Source organism: Periplaneta americana, chromosome 4 (assembly GCF_040183065.1).
Source record: "Periplaneta americana isolate PAMFEO1 chromosome 4, P.americana_PAMFEO1_priV1, whole genome shotgun sequence".
NCBI lineage: Eukaryota > Metazoa > Arthropoda > Insecta > Blattodea > Blattidae > Periplaneta > Periplaneta americana.
This window is the reverse complement of record NC_091120.1, coordinates 148,172,382-148,185,853: the sequence shown is the minus strand read 5'-3', so window position 1 is coordinate 148,185,853 and position 13,472 is coordinate 148,172,382. Positions and strand designations below refer to the sequence as shown.

The window sequence follows — 13,472 nt, the reverse complement described above, 5'->3', positions numbered from 1 at the left end:
ATTTCACGGAGACAGTGTTGGTACCAATACGGAATAAAAATAATAGGCTTACCAACAAATGTAATGCGTTCAGGACTATTTACCTCATATCGCACTGTGCGAAAATTCTCCTGCGAATACTGAATCGGCATGTATACAGTATTCTCAGGTGGAAGGACAGTTGGAAGAAGAGCAGTTTGGCTTCAAGAAGGGAAACAGTATGAGAGGCAATTGAACTGCTGCGAAATATACCTAGAGAAGAATAAAGAAGTGGATGTAGTACTTGTGGACCTAGAAAGTGCTGCTTACATGCTGTATTGGAATAAGCTGATGGAGATTCTGACAAGGTTTAAAGTAATAAATCATGGGAAAAAATGTATAATAAATAATATCACTATTATTTCATTAAAATAATACAACGCTTATACAGAAATACAGAAATATTAATAGATATTAGGAATGAAACTAGTAAAAAAAACTACAATTAATCAAGGCGTGAAACAAGGTCGCCCCTTATCATCAGAACTTTTTAACATATATATTGACTCAGCTGTTGAATAATGGGAACGATATTTTACACATGGACTTCACATAAATAATATGGTTTTAAATACGTTATTAATTTTCTCAGATGACCAGCTGCTCATATCCGAATGGGAAGACGAATTACAAATTGCAGCGCTTCGTCTTCAAAAATGCATTATGACCTATAATCTTAACATTTCCAACGTTAAATTTAAAACAATGGAATTTTTGGGAGTAGATCATTTAAGATGTAAAATTATAATAATTAATTATGAAAAAAAGAAATATAATCCTTTAATTCCTTAGATTGCAATATCTCAAACATAAAGGAAGACGATATGGCTGACAAACTCAACAAATATCAGAGAATGTGTGGAACAATTTGCCGCTCGCTAGAAAATAAAACTTACCCATTTAATCCCATTGTCCTATGAATATGACGGAAACTTCATTCCAGTTAGTAACTGAATTTTGTGGAGTGTGTTGGCTCTCAATCAAAGATTATCAGTTCAAATGACTCAGCAATGTTTTCTGAACGCACTCTGTCGAAGATTTACAACAATCGCTTTGTTTATTCCCATCTAATTGCCAGTGGTTGAATGAACTGCTTGCTGGTTACATCATGTCTACAGGTATGCAGATTTATTTATTTGTATTTCCGTTAGTTATATAATTAAAAATTTTCTATCATGTTATTGTTGTTTGGAAATGTATATATAACCCTTTATAATTTAAATCATGTCGATATTTGTATCAGAGTTCAAGATAATTGCGTTTACATTCAGTGTCATATCTATAGAACATTGGGACAATATGGATTATTTCTCTATTATGATTTTTTCAGACAAGAGACAGCGCAACTTGCTGTCACCTGAAGAGGCAGTAGAATATCTGTATCAAATATGGAATAAAGAAACAGATTAAAACTAAGTTAACTCAATTTCCGTGGCTATAATTTCCCCACCACCAGATGCCCCCAGCGATTTTGAGGATATTGATGACGATGTCTTTGTTGTTCCTGATAAAACTACTGGTATGCAATCTGATATTGCAGGTACGGTTGAACTAACAATTCTGGAGAAGGAAGATATCTCTCTTGCAATTAACACCAACACCTCAAAACTAACTGGGCCAAATAGCCAACCCAGCAGTAAAGAAACAACTTCCGTAAAGTCTCCAAAATGGGAAAAATTGAATTGAAAGTGTCCCCAATATTCCGATTCTCCTGACAAATTTCTTGTTTCAATGAAGGAATCCACAAAGAATAGTCTGCAAGGAAATCTGTCCCTGACATGTTTATTTCTATATCCAACAACATTTTTGACAAAATATTAGAACATGAGTATACAGTCAACAGAAAAATGACCATTCATTTTCACTCGCAAAAAAAGAGCTTATGAAGTTCGTGGATATTCTTCTTTTTAGTGGGTACCACATATACTACCAAGGGAGCTCATGTACTGGGATCGTACTCCAGATTGCACCGTATAAATTGTTGCTGACTGCATGTCATGTAACAGATTCCAAGACATAAAAAAGAACCATTTCAATGACAACAGCAGCATTGACAAAGAAGACATATTACAAAGTGAGGCAACTATATGATTTAGCTAATGAATCTCTGAAGAAATATGGGGTTATTTTGTGATAAGTTATCAATTGACGAAAGGGTGGTGAAGTATTATGGCAGACACACATAGAAAATGTATATGTAAAATTTGGGTACAAGCTCTGAATGCTATGTAGTTGTGATGGTTATCCTTTACAGATTTTGCCATACCGGGGAAAAAAGAACAACGATCATTAAACATTGTCATTTAGAATTTCAAAATCGCTTGCACACATAATTGAAAACCCTAAATAGCTTGTTATTTATATGTATAACTTCTTCACATCCTACAAACGCTGTCATGATGAAGGAAAAGGGTTTCTTTGTGTTTCTTTATGACAGGAACTGTTCGGGAAAATCGCATTGAAAAATGTCCACTCAAACCATCTTCCGAAATGAAGAAAAAGGAAAGAGGAGCTATCGACAAATGTTTGGATACAAATAATAATAATAATGGAATAGTTCTCTGGAATGATAACAAAGTTGTAATAGTTTTGAATCCCTCGACCCTGAAGGAGAAGTGCAACGAAGAACAAAAGGCTCAAGAACTAACATCGCAATCCCACATTGCATTAGTTCCCACAATAAGTACAAGAATGGAGTTGACCTCTTCTATAACCTGATGGCTGTATACCAAATCCGGATTGGAGGCAAGAAGTGGTACTTCCCTCTATTCACAAATATCTTCAACACCATGGTGGTAGCATCCTGGAAGCTCTACACTACTGCTGAGCTGTGTACTCATGACCTGCTTATGTTTCGAAGAAAGTAAGTAATCAACATATTTTATGTTATTAGTAACCATAAGACATATAATGCATTTATTATTATTATTATTATTATTATTATTATTATTATTTTACAGACTAACAACGTTTTTCTTGAAGAGTAGTGGTACACCGAAACCCAGACCAGGACCACATCGAAAAGAAAATGTCTTATGGACATCAGGTTCTACAGCATTGGACATTTCATAGCAAAAAATCCATCAAGCAAAACAACTTTGGTGTGCCTAGAGAAAACCGACAACAATGTGTGTGAAGTTTAAAAGGAGGATCTGTGTCAAATATTTTGAGAAATATTACAAATTGTAAAATTAATGGATGAAGATGTGAAAAAAAATGTTTCTTAGTAAAGTAAATTAATATACTAGTAGATTTCTCATACAGCCCCAATGTCCTATGTATAGGACATAGTGCATATTTCAAATGAAACAATTTTTTCTCGAAAATCCAATTTGTACATACTCAAACAATGTATCTGAGTTCGTTTAGTAATAAAATATCAAAATAAATTATGATATGCAATTGTGGGTCTTAATTGTGTTAAAAAGAACACACATTAAATTTTACACAACTTTTGGGTGCGAAAACTGGACTTTAAACAGAAATGCTGAAAGAAAACTGGAAAGCAGTGAAATGAAATTTCTCAGGAGTATGGCAGGTTATTCATTATTAGACCATCAGAGAAATTAAGACTAAGATACCATTTTAATACTATCTGGTTCATCGAATAGGACAGAAAAACAACATTGGTAAGAACGCATTTAAAGAATGGAAGAAATGAATATAGATTCCCAAAAATATTCCTTTTAACATCAGCCGAAATGACGAAGAAGTGTTGGAAGGCCTAAAACACGATGGATAAACGACATAACCCTCTAAAGTCGGAGTAGGCCTTTTTTCCTAAATCCTGATGCTCAAAGAGAAAAAGATTCTAAAGAAAATTGGTGTGGATTCGAAAGCGAGGAGGCTGTTTTATAATCTGTATTTGAAACAATGTGTCAGATATAGGATAGAAGAAGAACTGTCAAAGGGAAGTGGAATAGTGTGAGGAGCTTATCACTTAGACCCGGTTAAACATCTGCTTGGAGGATTTAGTGAAGAACTGTTTTCAGAATAGGTGAGGGGTGATAGTTTGAGAAAGAAGAATAAAGTACATAGATTTCTTGAAGTTATGATGTTAACAGAAGGCGAGATGAAACTAAGGGATATGCTACTGAAGGTAAATGACTGCTGCGAGCAGTATTAGAAGAAAGTAAAATGCAAAAATAAAACAACAGTGGTTATTGGAAGAAAAATAATGAAGGTAAACGTGCGAATCCTAAATAGGCAGTAGAACAAGTGGACACCTTAAAATGCTTGGGGTGTACTATAAGTAGTGACATAAGCTGCTGCCAGGAAAGCAAAAGGAGGAAAGCAAAGTTTTTAATAGAAAATGAGCGTTGGAAAAGAACTAAGGAAGAAACTAGTGAAGTGCTTCGTAAGTGTGACATCGCATGGAGCAGAAACCTGGACATTATGACGAAGTGAAAAGTAGTAATAAATTTGTTTCCGCTGGAACACTTCTAGTTGAGTTAGAATATTTCGGGTTGAATTGGAATACTTGGGATGGAGTTGGAATATTTTGGATGAAGTTGGAATATTTTATGTTGAGTTGGAATATTTTGGGTTGATTTCGAATACTTCGTGTTGAGTTGGAATAGTTTGGGTGACGTTGGAATATTATGAGTTGAGTTGGAATATTTTGAGTTGAGTTGGAATATATTTTCATTTGAGTTGGAATATTATGCATTGAGTTGGAATATTTTGGGTTGATTTCGAATACTTCGGGTAGAGTTTGAGTTTGGATGGAGTTTGAATATTTTAGGTTGAGTTGGAATATTTTTTGTTGAGTTGGAATATTTTTTGTTGAGTTGGAATATTTTGGGTTGAGATTGGAATATTTTGGGTTGAGTTGGAATATTGTGGGTTAAGCCGGAACATTATGGTTTGGGTTGGAATATTTTGGGTTGGATCGGAATATTTTGGGTTGGGTCAGAATATTTTGGGCTGGGTCGGATTGTTTGTGCTATGTCGTATTATTTGGGGCTAAGCAGGATTATTTGGGGGTAGGTCGTATTTTCTTGGGTTGAGTCAGACGATAAGGAATTGGGTCGAATTATAAGGCATTGGGTTGAATTATACCTATGGAATTGAATTCGACTGTACGAAGTTAAGTTTGTCTGGGATTGAATTCTATTGCCTTAGGTCGTGTTGTTTGCTTTGTTTAGTTTATTTTTTATTTATTTTAGAATGTTATTTTACGACGCTTTATCAACATCTTACGTCAGAATGAGATGAAGGTGATAATTCCGGTGAAATGAATCCGGGGCCCAGCGCCGAAAGTTACCCAGCATTTGCTCATATTGGGTTGAAGGAAAACCCCGGAAGAAAACATTAACCAGGTAATTTGCCCCAACCGGAAATCGAACCCGGGCCACCTGGTTTCGCGGCCAGACGAGACTTTTTTTAGTCAACTGTCCGAAGAGAGATTGGAACTTCGCAAGTATTGTCAATAGAACATCACTCGTCAGGAGATGGGTGGGTTTACGGTGGTTATGAACTATGAGTTATATTAATCATAGGCCTAATATATTATTTACGTTATACTGCATTGTATTACAATATATTTAGTTGTATTTTTTGTGTTGTTTTTATTTTGAATAGTTATACTATGATTAATTGATTTGAGTTATTAGCTTACAGTCAGTTAAATGAAATTGAGTTTGTTTGAATTATACACTTTTGGCTTCGTTTCTGTGCGATGTTTTGGCTTACATTATTTTGTGTTGGCTTTGATTGTTGTATATTCGATTAGATTGGAGTGGGTCATTTTGAAATTAGAGAGGCGAATATATCTTTCACTATAAGTCAAAGTCTTCGCTTTTATACCGCTCAAATTACCAAACATTTTCAATTCAGTTTAAGGACGTCTGATAATTTTGAAGATTTTGGGTTTATTTATGACATTCTGAAAATATTAACATCTGATTTTAATGTTCATATCTCGAGAATATAAATATCTGAAAGCTGAATTATCCGTAGAGGGATCTGCTTGAAGCAGAATAATTAGGCGAGGAAAAGAAATTATTTGTCTGACTTTATTGTTATTCAGGATTGTTTTGGGTGATATTAATCAATGATGTTGGTGTACCAGCATTACTTTACTTCTTAATAACAATAACGTAAGAATCGTTACCTCTTTGAAAAGTTCATCGTCTTCAGCCAGATTTGAGACGTGAATCTCGGATCTTTAACAAGCACCGACTAGAACCCACAACTCCCTCAACCGTATTTTACCTTAATAACATTACATTTGCTTCATTCAATTATTATTCTTAGCTCATACTTACCGCAGATTATGTCCAGTGTACAGGCAGAGATGTAGGGGTAGATGTCAAATACCTCTCCTCCGACTTCTTTCTTTAGTTTATTTACTAGAATATCACATTTTTCTGCGAATATTGGGACAAAGTTTTCCAGTATCTTGAAGTGGAAAGAGGATGTGATTAACTTTCTGTGTGAGTGCCATTTTGTCCCTGCGAATGTCACAATGCAAATGTGTTATTAATACAGTGTGGATCATATTCTTCACAAACAAATGATACTTGCAAGTGAAACTAATGCACATTATAATAAATTATGATATCTCCTTTATTGACAAGTTTACAAGCTGTTTTAATAGTAAGGTAACGAAAAAACCATTAAAAATGGGAATTTTGTTTTTAACCCTATAAAATATAATATAATGCTTCACTTTTCTAAATTTTTCCCAATTTTTGCCCTATGATAATTTTAAGGCTCTCAGGACAAATTTAAAGCGGCCAGCGCGTGTGTGGGGCTGCAGCCTTTTAACCTGACACTCAGCTGTCATTCTAGCAGACTTTAGCCTTCATTCTAAATAATTTTACTGTTCATTCAGTTCATATTTTATGCTATTATGTAGGAGAAAAATGTATGTGGTAGATCTGTTTAAAAAGGATGGATATCAACAGTATATCATCATATACATGCTATACTTTGATAGTCGTTTTCTCGATTTTCCAATTTTCAATATTATGTACCATTAGAAATGTTCTAATGTTTTTCTCCAGTCTCAGTGAAATTTTGCTTAGAAGTCCACAAACACATGTGAAGTAAACTAACAACTGTGTTTTCTTTTGCTATTGAAAGTTTCAAATCATTTGCTGAGTATTTAATAAGCTTTTAAAATTTAAAAAAATTAACAAATAAATGGGTAAATATATTTTTCTCAAAAATATTTGGAAAAATATGAAAAATATGTGATATTTTACATACGTCTATCAGGAATAAATTAAATATACATTTTAAAAAATTATGTAAACTTTGAAAATTAGAACAATTGTAATTCAGTAGGTATTAAAAATTATGTATAAGTAAACTGATTGGAATATCAAAGTAAACATTTTTTGTTTTGCATGTGTATATTGTAAGAAATATGTGGTAAAAGTTTCAGACTAATTGGTGTAAAAATGTAGAAGTTAGAATTAATTTCGCAGATCCATAGCCTTAACATTTATTTTCATGTACTAACTTAAAAAGGGCTCGGAACAGCAAGCCCTCTTAATGTAAGGGAATGGTACACATTCCCTCTCTCCTCCAAGTAACAACAGTCTCTCCAGAAAGAACTGTTACTCTTGGTGGATGGCCGTTAACTTATTTAATGGGGCTCAGTTTGGATATTGTTGTCATGAAATATTTTCCTACGACACTCCTGTTTGAGAGAAAACCACAAGTTTGCAGTTTATAGCACTTTAGTTACACAGATTTCTCAGGTTTATAACCAGGATTTATCAATGTCAAGACGTGCCAGTTGGGAAAGAACATAAGTAATATCAATTTTTAGGAAAGGAAACGTGAAGTTTGCAACAATTATTGGGGTAATAACTTCTTGAATCTTGAACTCAACAATTTATAGCTAATATAATTAAAAACAAACTGAACAGGCTTTATGACAACATTATGAGAGAAGAACAAAATTATTTATGATAAGGTGATCTCACTCAGACGTTTTCATTGAAATGAAATTATTATTATTATTATTATTATTATTATTATTATTATTATTATTATTATTATTATTATTATTATTGTAGAAACACAATTGAGTCAAAATGGACATAAAAATATATATAGTTACAGGGTGATTCACGAGGAAAGGTAAAACATTTAGGATGTGAATTCTGAAGTTATTCTGAGTCAAAAAGTTCATATGAATATGGGTCTGTTTTCGAACGGTTACGGAGATATGGCTCTTTGATTTCACAAAAACGTCTGGGATTCCATTGTATTAGCTCTCATTTAGAGACAGATAACGGACAAATTTAAAGTTTATATTCACGTATGCATACATACCTAATATTCTAGACTTCGGGGTCGATGTTTTCGCGCATTTTCAAAGGTACCTCCTTCTGCATCAATGCACTGTTGCGTTCGGGCGTGAATCGCGCTCGTCGCTTAGGAGAGATGCTCGTGGCTGTTCTTTATGCGGCGTGGAGCATCCAAAATGCGGATGATCAGCGCCTCTCTCGTTTCCACCTTCCTTTGGTATACCAAGTTTTCATCCAGCCCCATAGACAGTAAATACTCTTCGCTTTGGTACCCTTCTGTTCGGAAAGCGTAGTTTATATTCAGCGACGGCACGCAAGGAACTTCCATCACACAAACCATAAACTTACACAATATCGGCGTATTATGCAGTCGAAAATTTACAAGGCATCTTGTAAAACATAACTTAACACTTCCGATAGCTGTACCTGTATAACTACTATACTGTAGGTAGCTGACTGAACTTCTGTGAACTGATAAGTGATACTGTATTTATATTATGAGCGGGTTCTGTGTTATTTCATCAGACAAGGGCAGGCAACTGGACATTTGTAATGCCCAACCACCCGGTTTGTGAGGTGAATGAATTTGTCTTATCCACATTGCTCAAATGCAGATTCCAATGTTACGTCATTCATTGCGATCCGTGACCTTGTCTCACGTCTCACGTCAGCAACGTCTGATTCACATTGGGGCGAGACGTTTTATAAAAAAAATGCATCTAGCTCCGCCATCGTTCGAAAAGAGAGCTATGTTCATATGAACTTTTTCACTCAAAATGGCCTAAGATATCGTATCCTAAATTTTTTACCTTTCCTCTTGAATCACCCTGAATCATGTGTGTGTATAAAGGCTGTTTAAAAAATACGGGGCATAATTTCAGGTATGTATTTCCCACATGTAGACAATCAAAATAGTTCATTACAACATGTGTCCGGAAATACTTTATTTCCGAGTTATGGCCTTCACAACATTGAAATTAACTGGAACGTTTTTCTTTCCGCAGGTAGTTGCCGTCAAAGGAGACATTAATAGGGCACTCTGACAGTTCATTCCGAGGCGAAGGTTACATTCAGTGTTTTGTAGGCGTTAGACTGTGCGACATGTATTCAAATCAAGAGCTGGCAGAGATACACTTCATGTACGGTAAGGCGGACGGCAATGCTGCGCTGGCTCGTCGTTTGTACCAGAAGAGGTACCCACAGCGACAATGTCCAGATCGGAAGACATTTGTACGTCTCCATTACCGTCTGTGCGAGTATGGAAAATTTATCTCTGCTGGTTTGGGAAGGGGGCGACCAAGATCTACAACTCCAGAAGTACAGGAGGACATTCTGGAGGCTGTGAACATGACTCCTTCTATCAGCTCACGAAGGTAGCGTTGCAAGTCAATGTTCCTCATACGACTGTCTGGAGACTGTTGAAAGAGTATCAATTGTATCCTTATCATTTGCAACGTGTACAGGCCCTGTCACCAGCAGATTACCCTGCACGAATTAGGTTGTGTCAGTGGTTCTTGCAGCAGTGTGGTGTAAATCCGAACTTTCCTGCCTTAGTATTATTTACAGATGAAGCACAGTTCACACGAGATGGCATAACAAATTTCCACAATCAGCATGTATGGGCGTATGAAAACCCACGTGCAACTGTTCCATCTCATCACCAGGTGCGGTTCTCCCTCAACATGTGGGCCGGTATCATTGGTGATCGATTAGTCGGACCCCATGTACTTGCAAACAGACTTACGGGGCAGGCGTACTCAAACTTCCTGGAAAACACCATACCTCATGTTTTAGAAGACACTCCACTGATCAATCGTCAACACATTCACTTGTTGCATGATGGCGCTCCTGTACACTTCAGTCGTACAGCTCGCCGGATAGGTAGAGGTGGCCCAATTGCTTGGCCTCCACGCTCAGCTGATCTGAACCCTGGAGGCTGTGAACCCTCTCGATTTCTACTTGTGGTGCCATTTAAAATCACTGGTTTATTCGTCTCCGGTGCCTGATTTGGAATCCCTTCGGAATCGAATTGTGGCATGTTCTGAAGACATAGGCAATAGTCCTGGAGTTTGGGATCGTGTTCGCAGGTCAATGAGAGGTCTGTATTCAAGCAGGAGGTGGACATTTTGAACATATTCTGTAATGACAACGATCTGCGGAAAGAAAAACGTTCCGGTGAATTTCAATGTTGTGAAGGCCATAATTCGGAAATGAAGCATTTCCGGACACATGTTGCAATGAACTATTTTGATTGTTTATATGTGGAAAAGACATACCTGAAATTATGCCCCGTATTTTTGAAACACTCTGTATATATATATATATATATATATATATATATATATATATATATATACACACACATCATTTCTTCATAGTCTATTCTATAGCCAATTTGATGAATATTATATATCTCATATATCGTCGTCATCATCATCATCATCATCATAAACAACATCATCGTCATCATCATCACATCATCATCATCGCCCTAACAAGTATTGGCCTAATGGCTCGTTACGGTCTCAAGGCATCTCTTTAAAGGTCTTCCTAGAGTTCTCTTCCCTCTTGGACAGTAGGTAGAAATGTGACGAGGAATGCAGAGTCCTTTCCATGCGGTGAACATATTGCTGCCAGTTAGTTCTGTAGCTATAGATGTAATCCAAAATAGAAGATATTTCAAGCCCTTGAAGAACATCTTCGTCTCTCTTGCGGTGTAATCTAGTATATCCAGCTGATATATCTGATGATATTTTATTTGCATAACTTATATTATTTCAGAAAATTTTTACATTACGCTATGCGGATAGATGAGATTTATTTCCTTATATGTCTAGCACATAGAACTGTTTGCATTAGCTGTTTTAGCACCGGATTGAAGAATTTTGAAAGAAACATATCTCGAAAACTAGGACTTTTCCGGATGTAGAATCTATAGGGATGTTTCTTATTTAAAATATAACATATGGGAGAACAGTTATTGTTGTGAAAATCAATTATCGCTTGGTGTGCCTTCCTTGTTAGAAAAACATTGAAAAATAAAAAATAACGGAGAATACAGCGAGTGAGATGCAAAAATGTAATTCATATATATTCCAAAACTTCTGCTCGAAACTTAAAAATAGGCGATTATACAATTCTATGACAGGAAATTAGACCTTTCAGACGCAGAAACTAAAAACAGCTTTTTTTTTTTTGTGAAAATTCATCAAATGTCAGTTATCTCATATGTACTCTTAAATAATACACCAATGAAATAAACTATAAACATTAATATTATTCAGTAATATCATACACAGTACGATTAAGGAACAGACTTGTTGAAAAACGCGTTAAACTATAGCTAATGAGAATGAATGTACTTACTATTACATTTGACGCACTTAGTTTACAATCAAAATATAAAATTTACAGAATGTATATACATTAGAAAGTATGTGAAAATCATACTAATTGTAAAGATTTAGTCAACAGTAACCTCACCAGAGGTTTTGATTTATCTAGAGAAAATCAAAACTCGAGTGGGATTTAACTGACTTTTAAACGATTAGAAGAAAGTATATAGGCTTAAATATTAGAAGAAATTAAGTACTCTAGTACAATAAAATATGAATTGTTTTACCTAAACTTTTCTAATGACACATTTTTAACTTCGCTCTAGATTATGCCATTAGGAAAGTTCAGGATAACAGACAGGGTTTGGAATTGAACTGGTCACATTAGCTTCTTGTCTATGCGGATGACGTGAATATGTTAGGAGAAAATCCACAAACGATTAAGAAAAACGCGAAAAGTTTACCTGAAGCAAGTAAAGCGATAGGTTTGGAAGTAAATCCCGAAAAGACAAAGTCTATGATTATGTCTCGTGACCAGAATATTGCACGAAATGGAAATATACAAATTGGAGATTTATCCTTCGAAGAGGTGGAAAAATTCAAACATCTTCGAGCAACAGTAACAAATATAAATGACACTCGGGAGGAAATTAAACACAGAATAAATATGGAAAATGCGTGTTATTATTCGGTTGAGAAGCTTTTGTCATCTAGTCTGTTGTGAAAAAATCTGAAAGTTAGAATTTATAAAACAGTTATACTACCGGTTGCTCTATATAGTTGTGAAACTTGTACTCTCACTTTGAGAGAGGACCAGAGATTAAAGTTGTTTGAGAATGAGGTTCTTAGGAAAATATTTGGGGCTAAGAGGGTTCAAGTTACAGGAGAATGGAGAAAGATAAACAAGGCAGAAATGCACGCATTGCATTCTTCATCTGACATAATAAAATTAGGAACTTTAAATCCAGACGTTTGAGATGGGCAGGACATGTAGCACGTATGAGCGAATTCAGAAATGGATATAGAGTGTTAGTTGGGAGACCGTAGGGAAAAAGACCTTTGGGGAGGCCGAGACGTAGCTGGGAGGATAATATTAAAATTGATTTGAGGGAGGTGGGATAATATGATAGAGACTGGATTAATCTTGCACAGGATAGGGACTGATGACGGGCTTATGTGAGGGCGGCAATGAACCTTCTGGTTCCTTAAAAGCCATTTGTAAGTAAGTAAATAACTAAAATATTAAACTATCTTGAAAATGTATTATTGTACCTTTTCATCGTTACAAATATTCCGCTAGAGGGCAGTAGTGTATTATGATCGGCTGTTCTCTTGTTACCAGTTGTGCCAATTATACAATCTTCGTTGAAATCTATGGACTACTACTAGTCAAGAAGGTTTTGTTGATTCAGTTTCATTTTTATTAAAACATTGCATTCCACTTCAGTTATCAATATATATTAAACAATCTCTTTCTTATACATAACTATCCATAATCTCATAGAGCAGAAGCTACAACATAAACTAAATAATATAAACAAGATGAAGGATAGAACATTTTTAATTAATGATGAATGAATATACTTGAATCAATTTGAAAGGTACAATTGAAAGTACAATGTTGCCAAACAAAGAAACAAATGCTAGGAAAGTGATAACAAAGAAATACTAAGGAGCTGAAAAAAACAAGTACTAGGTAGGTGATGAAAATTGTAGGATAAGCAGCCATGATTGATTGAAACATTTCATTCCGTAGCGATTTATAGGTCAAAAGTAGTATGACATAGTAAAAGTTTAATAGTCATTGTACATTTTTCTTATTTTTAGTTGCATTCAGAATCAATATCATTAT

At 35.2% G+C, this 13,472-nt stretch overlaps 1 protein-coding gene across 1 annotated transcript in view; it reads right to left on the bottom strand.

The window, feature by feature from the left end:
• LOC138698299 (cytochrome P450 4C1-like) overlaps positions 1 to 13,472 on the bottom strand; it is an 82,539-nt gene that overhangs the window by 29,679 nt on the left and 39,388 nt on the right. Inside the window, exon 5 of the mRNA XM_069824110.1 lies at positions 6,288 to 6,473. Within this exon, the coding sequence (XP_069680211.1) occupies positions 6,288 to 6,473 (186 nt within the window). The remainder of the gene's footprint in view (positions 1 to 6,287; positions 6,474 to 13,472) is intronic.